This window comes from Phalangium opilio, unplaced genomic scaffold, assembly GCF_054372755.1.
Source record: "Phalangium opilio isolate 3A_F unplaced genomic scaffold, DU_Popi_V2 ptg000246l_1, whole genome shotgun sequence".
NCBI lineage: Eukaryota > Metazoa > Arthropoda > Arachnida > Opiliones > Phalangiidae > Phalangium > Phalangium opilio.
Window position 1 is genome coordinate 6673840 of NW_028324225.1, and position 18689 is coordinate 6692528.

The 18689-nt window shown below is 38.3% G+C and overlaps 2 protein-coding genes and 1 long non-coding RNA gene across 3 annotated transcripts; 1 reads left to right on the plus strand and 2 right to left on the minus strand.

Annotated features, from left to right (window-relative positions):
- Positions 1-3403: 3403 nt before the first annotated feature.
- Positions 3404-8503, minus strand: LOC149612312 (uncharacterized). The gene has a single exon (XM_089858578.1). It carries the CDS (start codon positions 8501-8503, stop codon positions 3404-3406), a length of 5100 nt encoding a protein of 1699 aa, XP_089714704.1.
- Positions 8504-11932: 3429 nt separating this feature from the next.
- On the plus strand, positions 11933-12747 carry LOC149612313 (uncharacterized). The gene is made up of 2 exons (XM_089858579.1): positions 11933-12026; positions 12100-12747. The coding sequence occupies exons 1-2, from the start codon at positions 11933-11935 to the stop codon at positions 12567-12569; spliced, it is 564 nt and encodes a 187-aa protein (XP_089714705.1). The 3' UTR covers positions 12570-12747.
- Positions 12748-15840: 3093 nt separating this feature from the next.
- On the minus strand, positions 15841-16546 carry LOC149612314 (uncharacterized). The gene is made up of 2 exons (XR_016376436.1): positions 16380-16546; positions 15841-16319 (listed from the first exon to the last, which is right to left on the minus strand). It is a non-coding gene; the product is annotated as an uncharacterized LOC149612314 (long non-coding RNA).
- Between the last annotated feature and the right edge of the window lie 2143 nt (positions 16547-18689).

Sequence of the window (18689 nt, forward strand, 5' to 3'; positions counted from 1 at the left end):
TGAAACTCTTAAATTCAATATCAACTTTCATTATTTTCTATTCGTTTCAGGGCAATTCTCCAAAAGGTAATTGAAAACAATTCCGAAAATTCCAATGATTCCCCTCCCCCTAGGGTAAGTCCTTATCAAATTCAACCATTGAAGATGATTTCTCTAAAGAAGTAAGTAAAGCTTAAGTTTATAAGCGGTATGTTCCTTCCATGAGTATGAGTGCACTTCCTATACAAGTTCGTAATGCTTCTGAGAGACTTACTTAGCTCGAGATAACTAGTTCGAGGGAGAACGACGAGTCAATTGACTAGGCCTTCACTCGGTGGTGGTTAATTTTGCAGGACTTCCGCATCTATGTCCTATTTAGTCTGCATTACTAAGCCTCCTTTGACAGGGCCTCACCAGGCGTACGTCGCTTTACCCTGAATCTGAGACCTACCTAGGCCACTTCGTGACAAGCTCCAGTATGTACCCAGTCCGCAAACTTATGGAACGAACGTATGACGGAGAGAACTTATGATCTAGAGGTCAAAGGCGCGTCTGAAAAGATCAGTCACGAACTGTAGAGCGCGACAATTTAAAAATAATTTAGTAAATTAGTGATCATCTGTCACTCTGTAGCGCCATTTGGCCTGTCACTATTGTGTATATTTCATTCAGTATTAATTAAAGGAAATGGGCAGCTTGCATAACTGATTATTCCTTAAAAGAACTGCTTTTTTTTCGAAATATTAAATATTTAAAAATAAATTATCTTTTATTACAATATGATAATTAGTGCATTTAATTAGTCTTGAAAACAATCAAGGACTACTGCCTCGCCATCCGCCATTGGTTTAGTGGCGTCTGCTAAATCGAACCACTTCTTCTTCCCCCCTCTACTGTAACGGTCAAATATAAACATTAAATTTATTTCCAAATTTAAAATTATTTCAAAATTTAAAAACCTATTTTTACCTTTCGATCCTAATTTTAAAATAACTAAATAAAAGAAAATACTTATTCAAACTATTTCAAAGAAACGAAGGGTTTTGTTTGGTCAGCTGGGGACTCTTGAATGCGGGCATTCAAGATACCTTGACAAATCAAACCCTTTAGTAGCTACCCAAAATGGGAGTTCCACCTACTGCAGAGGTTGTTCGCCCCATCCCGTCCATTCGTTCCGCTAAGGTCAGCTGTTGAACTTGCAGGGATGACCCCTTTATTTAGTCAATTCCTAACCTCTCCCCACATGTAAAGAGATTTTCCCCTTTTAAAAATAACTAGAAAAACAAGGTTGCCAAATAAAATATATGTGTATAGTGATTGTTAAGTTTTCGTTAAGTAAGGACACCTGCAAACTACCATTGAACTAAAAAAGTCGGGTACGTCCCAATGACGTAGATAGCAAGGAAAGGTTTTTCCAAAAAGAGACCTACGTGATCAAGAGGTCGAGAGGTCCATAAGATTTGATTCGAAAAGACAGAGTCCGTTCCGAGCCACGAAGAGCAACGGTCATAAGACTAACTCCTCTGCTCCTCGACCTTGTGGGCCCCACCACGGAAGCGATTTGAGGGCTCGGACGCTGATGGTCCACCTCACCCGGGACCTTAACCGAAAATCCCGCGCGCTTTACGTGTGAACGTTTCAGAGTAAACCTTTATCAAAAACAATAAAAAAATAAAAGAAGTTCCGCAAATGAGCGCGAAAACTATTCGCGGAATTAACCCGATAAGCGCGACGTATAAATTAAAAACCTGTGCGCGCTAAAACGTTGAAATTCGGTGCGCGAATCGTATAGCGGAAAAGGATTTATTACGTCGAGAACAAGGAAGTCGTCGGCCCTCAACTACCGTCCATGGACCCTCTTGGAACAAACCGAACTTAAGTACCTACCCGCTAATCGGGTTCCTTTTGATTTAATTAAGTTTTATATTTTGTCGTGTATCTATATCGGTTCTACTGAGCCTGATTATCTTGTTAATTTTAAGTCCTTTAGCCATGACCATGGTCCACACCCTTAAGGTGTTTATTTATATATATATTTAATAATTTTTACTAGTGTTGATTAAATTCCTGTTAAATTTGGCAACCTAACCTCTCTAGTTATTTCTCTTATTCTTATATCTAAATTTAAAAATCAATCCCCTAGACAACGTACCTAATTCTTTATTTCTCACGCAAGTCCCAATAGTGAAGGCTTGGCGGTTACCCGGACCATTTTGAATAACCTTTGTAGGGAACTCATACTCACACTCTCACCTCTTATACTTTTATACAAAACTCCCTTACAAAATTGGGGGTCCGTCCGGGATATCATGTTATATATGTCGTACAAAATTTTTTTTAATGCATTAACCCTGATTTATTAATTTCAAAATTTCGGAGTATCTCTAATCGCCCTGGTAACCCATGAATTTGCACGATTGTGCTTTATATATTTTGATAAGAATTTTTTTTCCCCATGCTATAGATACTATAGTGTGAATTGTATGTTGTTTTATTTGTTGAACCTTCCCGGGGTTAGTTTAGAGTGCTTTGTTTAATTGATTAGTGATTAGTGTTAAATTATTTTTTTATGTATAGAACGGGAGATAAAGCGCATAAGGAACACTGTGACCGTCTAAGAGCGGCACGTTTAGCAAGTCGTAACGACCGTAGGCAATCTCTCCCAATAGTTAAAACAAAACAGCCTAAATCAAAATCCAAACAAAGTCCAGTCAATATGGCTAGCAATAATTCTTCCAGAAATCCCTCTCCAGTTAGAAATTCAGCTAATTTATCTCAGTGGGGAATCCCCCCTTTTTCTACGGGTAACAATAACCCTAACCCAAATGCCAGTACAAGCCAAAGCATGGCCACCGGATTTTCGGTTAACGCCCCCTCCGCTGTAGTAACAAAAACATAGACTGCTTTTTAACTCTTTCCGTATGTTCGTGACTATGATTAACTTTCACACGTGATGTATAAAACAAACGAACTGTCATTTATTAACATAAAGAAAAACAATACTGAATTTTACAGAAAAATAAACTCGGTACAAAAGAAACTGCGTACTTGTTGTGTTGAAGTACGAGACGAGAGTGCGGGGCTTTTTCTCCCCAGAGTTTTTGTTGTTTTTGATAGAGTTAGGGGTTGCTAGTGCTAGCGTTAGGGATTTTATTACCCTAAAAAATGGTTGACCCGATAGGCCCTGGGGGCTTTGAGTTTTATTGGTATATTTTTAGTGGATGCTATGCCTGCATCTGTGTGCTTTTGAAAATATCTAGAGTTAAGGGAATAAGTAAGCTAATACAAAAATTATGAGTTTAAACTTGAAAATAAAAATATTTAACTCTTGGCTAAACATTCCGCCCACCTTGAAATGCCTGTTTCAATTAAAATATACAGAAATATGCTAATGAAAGTATACCTTAACCAAGTCAATGACATCTTAGTTAATGGGTAAGGGACATATTTTGACAACTGGTCTTTGTAAAGTTTTATCTGATGTTTTAACCGTAACAACGCGAACGCACCCGTCGGGACCGGGATGCGTCTGGATTATTCTGGCAAGCTTCCATTTCGTAGGTGGAAGATCTTCTTCCTTTAGCAATACTAAATCATTCACTTGCAGATTTGTGCATGTTTGTGTCCATTTCGGTCGTTGTTGTAGGCGTGCCAGATATTCGTTTTGCCAGCGTTTCCAGAAATGTTGTAAAATCTTTTGTCCTACTTGCCAGCGCGTCAGTCTATTTGTCTTTTCCGATGTTAAATCTTCTTCGGGGATAGCGGTTAATGAGTCACCTATTAGAAAGTGACCTGGCGTCAAGGCGTTGAAGTCATTTGGATCTGTACTCAAGGCTGTCAAAGGTCGGGAATTCAAACAGGCTTCTATCTGACATAGTAGTGTTTGCATCTCCTCATACGTCAGGTTTGTTTGACCCATGACACGTTTAAGATGATGTTTGACCGATTTGACTCCAGCCTCCCAAATGCCTCCAAAGTGAGGAGCTCCTGGTGGATTGAAATGCCACGTTATGCTTTCATTTGCCAGCCATCTTGTGATTTGACTATTGCTGGTTGCTGACGTTATGCTTTTGATGAACTCCTTCATTTCTCTGTTAGCTCCTACAAAGTTGGTTCCACAGTCGCTAAAGATATCCGAAGGTCGTCCTCTTCTGGCAACGAATCGTTGTAGTGCTGCTATGAATGCGCTTGTAGACATATCCGTAACCAACTCGAAATGTAAAGCCCGTGTTGTAAAACACACGAAGACGGCAATCCAGGCTTTGAACATTTTGTGGCCACGACCCTTGACGACTCTAAGCAGAAAAGGGCCAGCATAGTCGACGCCACATTTGAGAAAGGGCCGAGCTGGGTTTACTCGAACAGAGGGCAAATCCCCCATGAGTTGTTGAACTGTGGCGGCCCGATGCCGTACGCAACGTGAACATTTGCGGATATGAGAACGAATTGTATCACGAGCGCCAATGATCCAGTAACGTCTTTGAAGATTTGATAGCACCAGTTGGCAACCACCGTGAAATGACTTGATATGTTCATGATTTATCAACAGATCGGTTAGTTTGCTGTCTTTGGGTAAAAGTGCTGGGTGAGCTTGTTCCAAAGGCAAATTGGCATGGCGTAGGCGACCTCCTACTCTCAAGATGTCTTCTTTGTCCATGTATGGATGTAAACTAAGAATTTTGCTTTTCGCTGAGAGTGGTTTATCTTGACGTAGGTTTTTAATTTCATTGGGAAAATGTTCATGCTGAACAGCCCTAATCCAGTGACGTAATGCTAAGTCCAATTCTACTTTGGTTAATGGACCTGTACGCCTTGAATTTTGATGTGGTTTGACATTATGGAGAAACCGTAAAATATATGCGGTCACGTGAATTAGGAACGTGGTTGATGAATACTTTCCTAGTAACGTAGTATCAACTTGAAGTATTGCTGTGAGGAGAGTCTTGTCGCGCTTCTCTTCATGTAGACATTCTTCGGTTTCGTTGTAAGGTGTAACTTCATTTGGTGTGCATTGCGGTCCGTGCCACCACAAAGAGTGGTCACGCAACTGCGAAGTTCGTAGGCCTCTGGAAGCGCAGTCCGCTGGATTTTGATTGCCTGCTATATGGTGCCACTGAGCTGAGGGAAGAGTGTCCTGTATGTCTGACACTCTGTTGGCCACGAATGTTTTCCAGCGAGATGGGGTTGATGCAAGCCAAGCTAAGACAGTTGTCGAGTCTGACCAGCAGTGAATAACAGGTTCATCAATTTTCCACGCTTCCAGGATTAACGTGATCAGGTGAGAAAGTAGTACGGCCCCACATAGTTCTAATCTTGCTGTTGTGATTTGTTTTAATGGAGCTACTCTTGTCTTGCTTGTAATAAGTTCCATTTTGACCTGACCGTCGAATGTAATGGTTTGCAAATACACGACAGCGGCATATGCCCTTTCCGAGGCATCGCAATATCCATGTATGATCATTTCCTGTAAATTGGGTTGAGATATGTGGCGATGGACGAAAATGTTTTCTATGTCTGGAAGTTCCTCGCGGAATTCATGCCATTTTCGACTGATAGAATTAGGCAAGTCTTCATCCCATTGCATCTTCTGTTGCCACATTTCTTGCATTATAAGCTTCGCTCTGATTATGACAGGCGCTAGCAATCCTAATGGATCAAATACCTTTGCAATGTCCGATAATATTGTTCGTTTTGTGACTTTAGTTCTGATACTGGGTGACGTCACGATGAAAGACAATGTATCTGAAACAGGATGCCAGAAGAGACCCAGAGTTTTGATTGAATCGTCTTTGTCGATGTTGAGTGGTGATTTGATTTCTCGCAGTTCTACTGGTAACCCTTCGATTAATGAAGGCTCATTTGACGCCCATTTTCTTAGGTGAAATCCTCCTTTTTGAGTAGCCTGTATCAGCTCTTTTTGTAATGCCAATGCTTCACTGAGGGTATTTGCCCCAGATAGTAAATCATCAATGTAGAAATCCTCCATGAGTACCTTGTGGGCCAAGGGAAAGTCGTCCTTTTCATCTAGGGCGAGTTGCTGAAGAGCCTTTACAGCCAAGTATGGCGCTGATGCTGTACCATATGTAACTGTCATCAATCTGTAGTCTTGTATTGGTTCATCTATGCTTTTTCGCCAAACAATTCGTTGCAAGTCTGTGTCTTCTCGATTGACCAAAATTTGGCGATACATTTTCTCCAAATCCGCCGTCATGACGATTATATGGAACCGGAATCGGAACAGCAGTTTAATGAGATCTTCTTGCAGTTTAGGACCCACTAACATGATGTCATTTAGAGAGATCCCGCTGGTCGTTTTGGCAGAGCCGTCAAATACAACTCGTAATTTCGTTGTACTGCTTGCTTTTGTAACACCATGATGAGGTAGATAATAAACGACTGTGTCTGGCTCGTCATCCACGTTCTTTTTTGGAATAAGTTCCATGTGGCCCAAAGATAAATATTCATCCATAAAAGTGCGATACTGATCATAAAGGTCTGGTTTTGACTGTAGGCGTCTTTCATTGGTTATGAAGCGACGTACTGCCTGATTCCTTGAATTTCCAAGTACTTCTGGATCATGACTAAGTGGCAATCGAACAGTGTAACGTCCAGTGTTATCGCGGGTATGAGTTTTAACGAAGTGATCTTCGCATTTGACTTCAGCTGAAGTTAACATCTTCCGTGGAGGAAGTTCTTCCATGGCCCAAAACTTCTGGATTTGTTCATCAATCATGCAATGATGTACTTTTATTTCGTTGGATATGCTTGTAGTTGGGCCTTGTGCACCCGAAATTGCCCAACCGAAAACTGTATTGAATGCTCCTGGGGTACCCGGTGGGCCTTTGCAATGACCATCTCGAATAAGATCTAGGTAAATGTCAGCGCCCAAGAGGATGTCCACTTGACCAGGTGTGTGATATTTCGGGTCTGCTAGTTGCAACCCTAAGAGGTGTGTCCATTGGGAAGGGTCACAAGTGAAACTTGGTAGGTTTTCAGTCAACCTCTTCAGAATCAAGGCTTCCACCTTCAAGTTCACGTTCTTGTCTGCGTTGGATCGAATTTCTAATTGCACGCTTTTGTGAGACGTTCCAACATCTGAAGCGCCAATGCCACCGATGTAGACATTGAGACGATTTTGATTTAATTGCAGTCTTTGAGCGCAACGTTCGCTGATAAAGCTTGCTTGCGAAGCTGAATCCAGAAGTGCTCGAGCTGACTGGATTTGTCCACTTGAATCAATCACTTGTATGATAGCGGTTGATAAGAAGACTTGAGTATTGGTACTCGACTGTCGTGACATGTGAGATACTACTTCGGTAGGTTCTTCTACTTTCTTCACTGCCTCGTGCTGTTTATCTTGGTGAAGTAACGTGTTGTGTCTTCGTGGGCAATGATTGCAGTGTCCTGCCTTGCAGTTGGCGCTTGAATGGCCAGTTCGTAAACAATTGTGGCATAGTGAATGGTTTCTTACCAAGTTCCAACGTTCGGGTGTTGGACTGTTCAGGAACGTTTGACATTTGTAAATGGAATGCGACTCGTTGCACACCACGCATTGTGAATGTGAGGTTCCATAATGAATGGTTGTTAGGTTTTTGGGCTTGCAAACATTCCTTGCTTTATAACCAGATGCCGTTGTTGTCTGTGCTGCCGCCAACGCTCTGGCTCTTTGATCAAGGAAGGTTGTTAGATCTTCAAATGTGGGTCTAATGTTACCCGACAGTGATAGTTCCCATTCGCGACGAGATGATGGATCAAGCTTCTCTTTGACTATGTACAGTAACATTGCATCCCAATGTTGAACTGGCTCCTTGAGGACTTTGAGAGCTCGAACCGACTCGGCAGTGGTATCAATAAGATGACGTAATGCGGTAGGAGATTCCTGGGTTACGTTTGGCTGAGTGAAAAGGCGTTTAATGTGGGCATCGATAATTTCACTTGTATCGTTGTAACGCTGTGTCAAGATGTCCCATGCATCGGGATAGTTTGCATCAGTGACAGGAATGGACTTGATCAAAAGAGCAGCTTCGTTCTTTAAAGATGCCTTGAGATATTGAAACTTCTGTGCTCCACTTAGTACTTTGTTGTTGTGAACCATCGCGGTGAAAAGGTCGTGAAAAGTGAACCAGTCGACGAAATTGCCACCAAAACTTGGCAGTTCTACATTTGGCAATTTCACATCGGGACTTGGCGTATGACTTCCTGCTAGAGGAGAAGCTTGACTCGTTGGAGCGATAGACGATGTGGTTTGATGAATGATTGATGCAAAATGAATGTGTAACTCTTCGAGTCTGGTTACAAGTTCATTATATTCTTTGTCATGCACGCTCAATTCATCAGGGACGAGACATGTATTTGCAATGTCGTCCTGAATTTCGTCTAAAGTATTTGATAATTTTTCAACTTTTTCTACATACATTTTGGCTGCAACTGTAGGTTGTTGTTGAGTGAAAGGCGCGGCTTTGACGTTTTCCAGTCGTGTTATTTGCCCTTTTATGGTTCTCCGCTTGTTTAGCAAGGTATCCATTTTGTTTGATTCTTTAATATTTTTTGATGACGCAGTTGACGTTTATTTGCTACAGTTTTTGATGAAAGCGACTCATAGCTTGATCACGAAAGTTGCTTGCTAGTTTTTGTAACGAATATACACGTAGATAGATATATATCCGGCTCGACGGACCAATAAATGTTCGTGACTATGATTAACTTTCACACGTGATGTATAAAACAAACGAACTGTCATTTATTAACATAAAGAAAAACAATACTGAATTTTACAGAAAAATAAACTCGGTACAAAAGAAACTGCGTACTTGTTGTGTTGAAGTACGAGACGAGAGTGCGGGGCTTTTTCTCCCCAGAGTTTTTGTTGTTTTTGATAGAGTTAGGGGTTGCTAGTGCTAGCGTTAGGGATTTTATTACCCTAAAAAATGGTTGACCCGATAGGCCCTGGGGGCTTTGAGTTTTATTGGTATATTTTTAGTGGATGCTATGCCTGCATCTGTGTGCTTTTGAAAATATCTAGAGTTAAGGGAATAAGTAAGCTAATACAAAAATTATGAGTTTAAACTTGAAAATAAAAATATTTAACTCTTGGCTAAACACCGTATTAATTTTGAGTTGAGAAACAAGATTATCTTAAATATTAAAATAAATATAATTAATATTAAATATTTTCTTCGTTAGCTGTTCGCCTTATTGAGCGTTACATCGTTTTGATAAAAAACAATTAAACATTCTTGAGAGACTTCACTAATTTTGGCGTTTGAAATGAAGCATACGCCGGTTGCTTCTCCTTACTCAAATAGGTAGTATATAAGGGTGTCGAACTACAGTTTAAAGCAAGAACAACCGAAATTGCGAAAACCTTTGGTGGACAACCCACCCTAGGGAGGCTAGACGTTTCTCGTAACCCTAGCTGATCGCCGCGAATGAATTAAACCAAACGATGACGATGGAGTTAGAAGCCAATGAGACAAATTGGTGTCTATGTGGAATAGTCGGAAGACCAGTAGACGGTGGTGTTTAGAAGCCAGTATGTACAGACTGGTGTCCATGTGGGATAGACAAAGACCAGAAGATGGTGGTGTGAGAACTCAAGTAGAGGAGCCATTTCCGTGACTGTGAATGCAGTTCGGAAATGGCGAACACGTTTGCTCCGATTTGGAAACTGCGAACGCGGTCACGTGGGTGTAACAACAGACACACACGATCGCTACAGAACCTCTCCGTGACATACGTCACTCGGAGAGGTAAAAACCTGTGTTAACTAAAACCATATAGTCAAAGTTTATATAGGACTAGTAATGAAGGCTGTAATAAAGTCGATACACCGTTTACATTTCAGAGTAAATAAAGAGAGAGTAGTTAATACGTTATGAGTTCGATACACTGTGCAAATCTCAGAGTTAATAACGAGCGAGTTTCTGTAAAGCGTTAGATTTTTGTATTTAAAACCATGGAAACTCTATCTAGGGTTTATATAGGATGAAAAATATTGCCTCAAGCAGCTTGCGGTACATACTGAAGTTAGTATAGGAGAAGTAATTAATATATTTTTTCTTTAGATAGAAATTGTCAATATTAGCATAATATCAAATGATATCGAAATAACGTTTCTTTAAACAATTCATCTAGAAAGGCAAAATATATTTGACGGTAAAAATAATTAATATCAAGAAAATTTATTAAATTATTTAAGAAAAACCTGGGTTTATCTAAATTTTAATAGTCAGTGTTAATATAGGACGAGTAATGATGATAGGTATGAAGTCGATAGACTGTACACATTTCATAGTTAATATAGAGCGAGTATTATTGTTAATTCAAGTTGGGAAAACCAAAATATTACCTCTCCGTGTCGAGAAGATTCAATAACCTTAAGTATCCAATGAAAACGTCGACCTTTTTGCCCTCATCCTTTCCCGCGCTTTGCGCTTCCGCATTTCATCCTTACTCTCAACATTATCTTCCTCCATTTTACATTCAAAAGTCAAATACTCACAAAAAGAAGCGGCAAAAACCTGCTGGCTCTTTATAACCACTTAATTTGACTTAATATCCAACTTCCAAACACAAATATTTATTGGTAGATAAATTGACAACCCACAAGCAAAGAAAAATTCTCAAGAATGGCTCCCGCAAATTTAAAAGGTCTATTTTCAACTAGGTGGGCGTATCTGATTAGATTTAAAATATATATTTTTGAAATTTTTGGTCTGATTTTTATCTACACCTAAATGGTTTTCACTCAAACAAACAATGTGCATAAACACAATAGTGGAAGCTTCAGTCTTATTTAAAACATGTAAAACAATTATCATCTCTGCAAATAGCTTACACATGTCTTTTTTACCCATGCCTAACCGTTTGGATTTTTCAAAAGCAATCTCAGCACCAAAAGATACTTTTTGATACAAAATAAATGTTTTATATTCTTATTAAGAATAAACCAAGAGCATAAAAAAGATTTGTCCTCTTGTAATTTTTTAAGATTTTATCATGATTACTCTATACAACAGTAACAAGGAGTATAAACCCATTAGTGGAAGCAGTATTTTTTTTTCGAAACAAACTCGCTTGTGTTTATCCTCTCTAGACTTCGCTAAAAACGTATTACTCCTACGTAAAATATTAATAGACAGGCAAGGATTCATACCATTAAAGAAGAAGCGCAATATTATCCAAATTTTTATTTCATATACAGAGAAGAGAAATTATTATGTTTCTGAGAGGAGCTTCCCATTTTGGTTGTTGTTTTGAAAAATATATCGAAATGCACGGGCCTTGATAGATATAGGAGGCAATGAATGAAATATATCACAATGCACGGGCTTTGATAGATATAGGAGGCAATGAAGGAAATATATCACAATGCACGGGCCTTGGTAGATATAGGAGGCAATAATAATTTCTGTTTGAACGAGAGGTTTATCTTTAATATTTAAATAAATATAATTATTTTTAATTATTTTAATCTTCAATAATTAACATTAATAAAGTTATACCTTTTATCTTCTCAAACTTTGCTAATATTGACGTTTAAATTGAAACGTGCCCCTCTTGCCCGCTTTCTTCAAATTTTGGGGTATATATACGATTCGTTTCCATTATAATAGTAAGGAAAATTGCGAAAACCTTTGGTGGCGATCCCATCTTAGGGAGGCTAGACGTTTCTCGTAACAATAGCTGATCGCCGCGTATATCCTAAAACCTAACGATGATAATGAAGTAGAAGCCAATGATACAGATTGGTGTTTATGTGGAGTAGACGGAAGACCAGTGGATGGTGGTGTTTAGGAGCCAGTATGTAAAGACTGGTGTCCAAGTGGGATGGACAAAGACCAGAAGATGGTGGTGATTAGAAGCCAGTATGTACAGACTGGTGTCCAAGTGGAATGGACGAAGACCAGAAGATGGTGGTGATTAGAAGCCAGTATTGTACAGACTGGTGTCCATGTGGGATAACGCCGTTCATCTTGAAGAAAAATTTTCAACTTTTGATCTAATACAGAAATGGCATAGAATATGTAGTCGTCATTTTATTTCAGGTAAGAAATACTAAATTTAAAGAAATGGTACAAGTTTTAAAATTTTTTCATTAATGCAATGCATTTTATTTAGGAAAACCATCAAGCTTGGAAGATGAGACGCACCCTGATTGGGTTCCATCACTTTTCCTGGGATATAGAAGTGTGCAAAGCTTAAGATCTCCAAAATCTAGACTAGATTTACATAATCGGTATTTAGAGCGTTCTAAGAAGAAGAGAGAATTGGAATCAAAAAGTGAAAATGCAATGTCATCATTGGGAAATGATCTCTTTGTTTCTGTGTTAACGGAAGATAGTCTAGATGATTCTGTGTTAACGGTAGACAGTCTAGATGATTCTGTGATTATGGAAAAAAGCATTCTTGAAGACAGAATTGAAGATTCTGGAAGAGCTGAAGTTGCTTGTCAATGCGTACCACTTTATTTAAATGCATCTGTTCAAGCTAATGATGAAATGGTGGAGGTATCGAGTCAGACAAACAATAATACATACAAAACTGCAGAAACTCAAACTGATCTAACCATAGAAGATATAAATTTTTAGGAAGACTTGAAAAAATACAAAATGGATGAAGAATGAAGAATTCATTCAATCAAATGAAACAAGGACTGTTTATTATACTTGCCTTCCATCAATTCTGTAGTACCATTTGATTAGATTTACGATGTTCCTAGTATATCTTTGCAAATTTTATATTTTTTATTGTACAATTAAGGTGGAAGAAAAAAAATATCACAAATTAAGTTTTATCATAATATTTGTTCATTTTTATAAACATAAACACTGAATCAGCATTAATTAAAGACATTTAAATTCCCACTTTTGTGTGTTAATTTTGTCTTTGCATGCGAAATTAAAAATAAGAACACTTAAAACAATTTTTTTCCCCCATTTCATAAAGTATGTGTCATACATGGAGAAAATTGTTTTTTTTTTTAAAGAGCGCTATGTTAAAGCTTAAGTAAACTATTGAAAGTTATTTGCTAAAGCTTGTTGTATTACCTGCAACAGGCTTTTATTGTATTAAATATCACCTTGAAATTTAAGAACAGTTTTGAAAAATTCTAAGCAAACTATATAATTATTATTAGTTATATTAACCATTTTCGACATTTTAAAAATATTGAACTTTACACTTTTGTAAACTGTATTAAGTTTGTTGTTTTGGGCTTCATAGATATCAGAGCTTAATGGGCTCCATTTATGAAAGCATACAGTGTTTACACTTTTTGAAAACGCAGATTTGCAGAAGCATAATTTGATATTTCCAGATTCGTGTTGCATATTTGAAATGTTCTTTCCTTCAAAACTTTAATTTTGGCTTGATAAAATTCTAAATATGTCTCTTCGTCCTGAGATATTATTTTGGTGAAGGAACAAATGAACAATCGCAGTCCAATGCAGTGTTTACATTTTTTGAAAGCACAGATTTGCAGGAGCATGTTTTGAAATTTCCAGAAACTTTCAACAAACATGTTAGTTTCGAGGATCTCCGTTTACGTCACTTGTTTTCAAGAACAATGCTTTAATTTTCAAATAGTTTTCTTCCCTTTAACAACTTCATGAATCTACTTACACTTTAAGACTTGGTCTCTTACCACAGAACATCTCTTTCTGTCATCTTCTACTAACTCTACATACTCTAATATTTTTTCTCCAAAGGTAGAATAAACTTTTCTTTCCTGACGTTCAATTCCATGATATAAATATAATTACAATTTTGCAGGCTAAAAATGATAAAACACGCTTATGTGACAGCTTTAACAATTAAAGCTACTCTAAACCAGTGTCTACACACAGTCGCCATCTTGATTTTTAGCTCTTTGCCCTCTCCCTTTGGAACTTTGCCCTCTTTCACGGCCAACGAGTATCTAAGTTGGCCGTGCCTCTTTAAAGTTCACTTTTCGCGCTTTCGAACTTTGCCCTCTTGAAAGTTCACTTTTAGGCGGCAACTTTCCGAAGCCAGGCTTAAGGTTCGTATTCCTCTATTAAAAACCTGTATTTAATTATATCTATTACTTCAAATTATATTTAGAAGTATTTTATGGGTTAATAAGTTGGTTATTTAAACCAACTTCATACATCGTTTGTGCTCAATTATTTTTTTCTTTCCAATTTTCCTTTTGTTAAAGTTTATGATAAGCCTATTTTTTATTACTCACATTTCATTATTACCTACATCATTGAAATCTGAGTGTTTTGCAAAGGGTTCTTTGTGTACCTTTCCAAATTCAAAGGGTTCTTCTTTGTGTACCTTTGCCAATTCAAGGGTTTCTTTGTGTCCCTTTGCAAATTCAAGGGTTTCTTTGTGTACCTTTGCAAATTCAAGGGTTTCTTTGTGTACCTTTGCAAATTCAAAGGGTTCTTCTTTGTGTACCTTTGCAAATTCAAGGGTTTCTTTGTGTACCTTTGCAAATTCAAGGGTTTCTTTGTGTACCTTTGCAAATTCAAGGGTTTCTTTGTGTACCTTTGCAAATTCAGGGGTTTCTTTGTGTACCTTTGCAAATTCAAGGGTTTCTTTGTGTACCTTTGCAAATTTAAAGGGTTCTGTGTGTACCTTTGCCAATTCAAAGAGTTCTTAAAAAATTCCTCGTGAACTGCTGGGTGTAACAAACATATTTGCAAAACCCGTTGCAATATATTATTAAATACATTATTGTGACAGCCATTCTTGACTATTTAAAATGGTTACTCGAGAACAAGCTAAGCTGAAAAAAAACCGCCTTGCAATGGGGAAATCTAGAACAGAAGCTAACTTAAAATTGCAAGCTGAGAGTAAAGCTTTGCAAAAGAAGCAAAGTAGGCAACTTTGCCTTAAAACGCGCGAAAGTAAAAACTTTGAGAGGAAATTTTTTCTCACGCCTACAAGATTGGCAACTCCCTATCTTCGACGGCAGCTTATTCTATATAAAATTTGTTCTAGCTTTGGTTCTCAGCATGAGCAAACCCTGGTTCCTATACTGGAGTGATTTTGCGGTAATCTATAACCTTGTTTTAAGCGTGCTGACAACACACGAAAGAAATATTTCGAGACAAAAGACGAAAAAAAATACTGATATTTAGGATTTAAAATCTCGACGTTTTAAATCCTGTAAATCAGTAATTGCATTGTCTTTTGTCTGCACGCACAAACCTACGTTAGTGATCATAATTTAGCCGCTCCAACATAGAAATCTGGGTTTGCGCGTGCTGACAACCAACGCTGGAAAAGATTATATATCAAATAAGCTGCCGTCGGAGATAGGGAGTTACCTATCCTCTAAGCGTGAAAACTAATATCCTCACGCACATCACTGCCTTGAATGTACAACAGAAGCGTTTTTTATGTGACGTTTTGAATTTGCGATTAGTAACCGTTAGATGGCTCTTTTATCTGGCAAATTTTTGCGATGACGAAAGTAAATTCGCACTGCGCAGTCTCGCATGACGTCACGTCCTTCACTTATGTCGGACCAGGGTGGGAAATATGGATTTTTTTTTAAACTGGACTAAATTACCCATTGAGTTGAGAAAATTACCACTAGAGTGGCCTTTCATCCCAAATTCCCTGACCTTTTCCTGAGATTTTCCCTGACCTTTTAGGCCGAAAGTGTAAATGTTTACAGCACGTTTTAAGTGCTTATAATTAAATAAAGTCTCTACATTTAAGTTTTCCAATGTATTTTTCACACCAAAATAATTAAGAAACATTTTCGCCAAAATTATTAAGAAAAATTTTAACTATAAATAACAGTCTGAGAGATTTCTTTAGAGAGCATTAACTTTACAAAAACAATTCTAGACATTTTTTAGGATTGCTCTTGAGTTTTCTGTGTTAAGAGAGGATGAGAAGAAACTTTCATTACTCTTTCAATAAAGACTTATCCCCAGAAATTTTACCTACCAAAATAAAATTCCCTGACTTTGCTGAAATTTTTCAAATTCCCTGACTTTTCCCTGACCTTTTTGGCCCATTTTCAAATTCCCTGACTTTTCCAGGTTCTCCCTGACCCGTGGCAACCCTGATTTATCATTGGGGTTTGGATTGCTGCATTTGTCGGTCGTAGTTTCCTCGGTAGTTTGTTGAACAGCATCAATCCCCAATCTTTCAGCTAGAATTTCTGCGTCTGCTGGTCCATTTATTTCAGCTGTTTCACTTGCATGCAAAGTTGGAGATTGTGAGAGCTGATTTCTTTTTTTCAGTCTTTCCAATCTCCCATTAGCCTTGAACTATTGTTGACCATGTTTCCTTAACGGGAGTTTTTTTGGAAGGAACAGCCAAAGGTCCAAGTCTGGGAGGGTAACTTAACTTATCTACAATAATAACTCTTATTATAATTGGTTTTAAATTAATATTATACGCTTAAAACATACCTGACTGTTCATATTTCGGTTGAGGGCGGTAATCCTCTTTAAAGTGAAGGGAGCAGACAACCATGGACTTGGTGCGTGGTTTACCCATTTTTAAAGCTATATCCCATTGTTTCGACAATTTAACGTCGCGCGGAAATTGGTGAAAGCGGACAACACTCATTGTGGCATTATTTTTACACCCATACACGCTGCAGTATTTAACCATTGTTTAATTACGTTTAAATAAACAGCAAAACTGACAAAAACTAGCTAAATTATCGTTGAGCAGATAGTTGAATTGTTGATTTAATTTTATAATTATCTTTGAGCAATTCAATTTAATTAACTTTAATTAAACCATGAGTATGTTGATTGTGTTTGTCATTAATGGTATCGCCGGGATTAAGTTACATTTAAACACCTGATTAAACTATCTAATCATCAATCATCAGACCTTGCAATAGGCAGACAACAAACTAGACGAAGTTTGCAGTCTATTTATGACATCTCATGTTGCCCTCTATTGATTATCTCTCAACAACTATCGTTAAATTTATTACTTAAATAATATAATTTTTTTTAATTATAATAATCATATTAGCTAATTAGAATTATTTAACTTTAAATGAGTATGTTTCATAGATTTAAATTATATCGCTAAATTAAAAAATTGGGGGGCACTACGCCAAACAGTTCTCTCTCTCCATAACCCTCTCTCTCTCGTCTCCCGCTAAAGCCACGAGTGGCGGGCGTCGGGGAGGTGGAGGGGGGTCCATATCCTTCTAACCTCTCTCTTCTCTTCACTATAATTTAACTCGCTTTATAATACAAGCAAGCGTGGCTTCGTGGTAGCACGCGCGGGCGGGCGCCTTCACTGGCGTCTCGTATGGATCAGGACGTTGTAGGTTCGAGGCCCGGCGCCGACAGAAAAATAATTTCAATTGAAAATAAATACGTTACGCCACCTATGAGGTGTAACGTGAACTACGGGTGAATTTCGAGTAGAAAATTCGCGGGAAATTTAAAGTTCGAAATATTCATTTATGACAAAATTCATCAGGTCACAACATTTCCAGTCACAACATATCCAGCCAGCCGTCCAGCCAACAGAGATGGGAACAATACGTTTGCACTCTAAAGAGTGGCAAAACGTAAAAAGGTGCAAAAACGACTGTACGACTTGCCGAGAAAACAGCACGAAGTTTTAATCAATGATTACAATCCCACGCTACTTTTGGCTTCCAAAGCCAACATGGATTTGCAATTTGTCGCTGACAAATCGGAAATAGTGGCAAACTATGTCACGGCTTACGTGACAAAGGGAGACCGGGCTGACATGGACCAAACTTTTGCCGAGTTAGGCAACGAAAGTTTGTCCAAAAAATTATTTGCCTATAGATTGCAATCTTTGACGTGCAAGCAAATAGGAATTTATGAAGCTCTCGATATGATGCTGGGCCAAGACCTTTACAACAAGTCTGACAGCACTAAATTTATAAACACTAACTTGAAAGAAAACCGATCGAGAATTTTGAAAGGTTTCAAGGAACTCGCTCGTTTGAGGGAAACTGACCCCGAAAGCAAGGACACTTGCCAAAAAGGGTTCGTCGACGACAAATATCCGAATCGTCCTGACAGCTTGGAAAATCTAAGTTTGCGGGAATTTGGTCAGTTTTACGATTACGCGATGCGCTCTGAGGGTGTCGAGAAAAATGCGAATGTAATCCAGTTGAAAAACAATCTGGGTTTCATGAGAAAGAGAATTAAGCCCTACATAATAGAGCACTTTATTCACGACCCGATAGAGATAGATCACTTCTCCCAAGAGGGAGAAAAATGTAGAAACAAGTGCCTTTTTGTGTCGGGACCTGGTGGCACTGGCAAATCGTTTTTTATCGACACTCTCGCCAACGCCGTAAGGCGACGCTTTCAAAATCCTGCTAGCGTGGCAATTGCCGCGCCAACGGGTTTGGCAGCGTTGAATGTTAATGGCGTAACATTACACAGATTACTAATGTTGCCGGTAGATCATGGGCGTATTGCCGAATACCATTCCCTAAGTTCTGACAATATGAGCATTATGAAAGAAACTTTGGGAAATTTAAAACTGTTAATTATTGATGAAATTTCTATGGTCTCATCGGTTTTACTGACACACGTTCACTTGAGGCTGAACGAATTTTGGGAAATGAACCAACCATTTGGTGGAGTTGTATTTATTCTTGTTTTGGGAGACTTTTTCTAATTGCCACCGGTTCAAGGAAATCCCGCGTTTATCAAAATCACTTCCGAAGAAGCCAGACTTAGATTCAATTGCATCGGAGGAAGTGA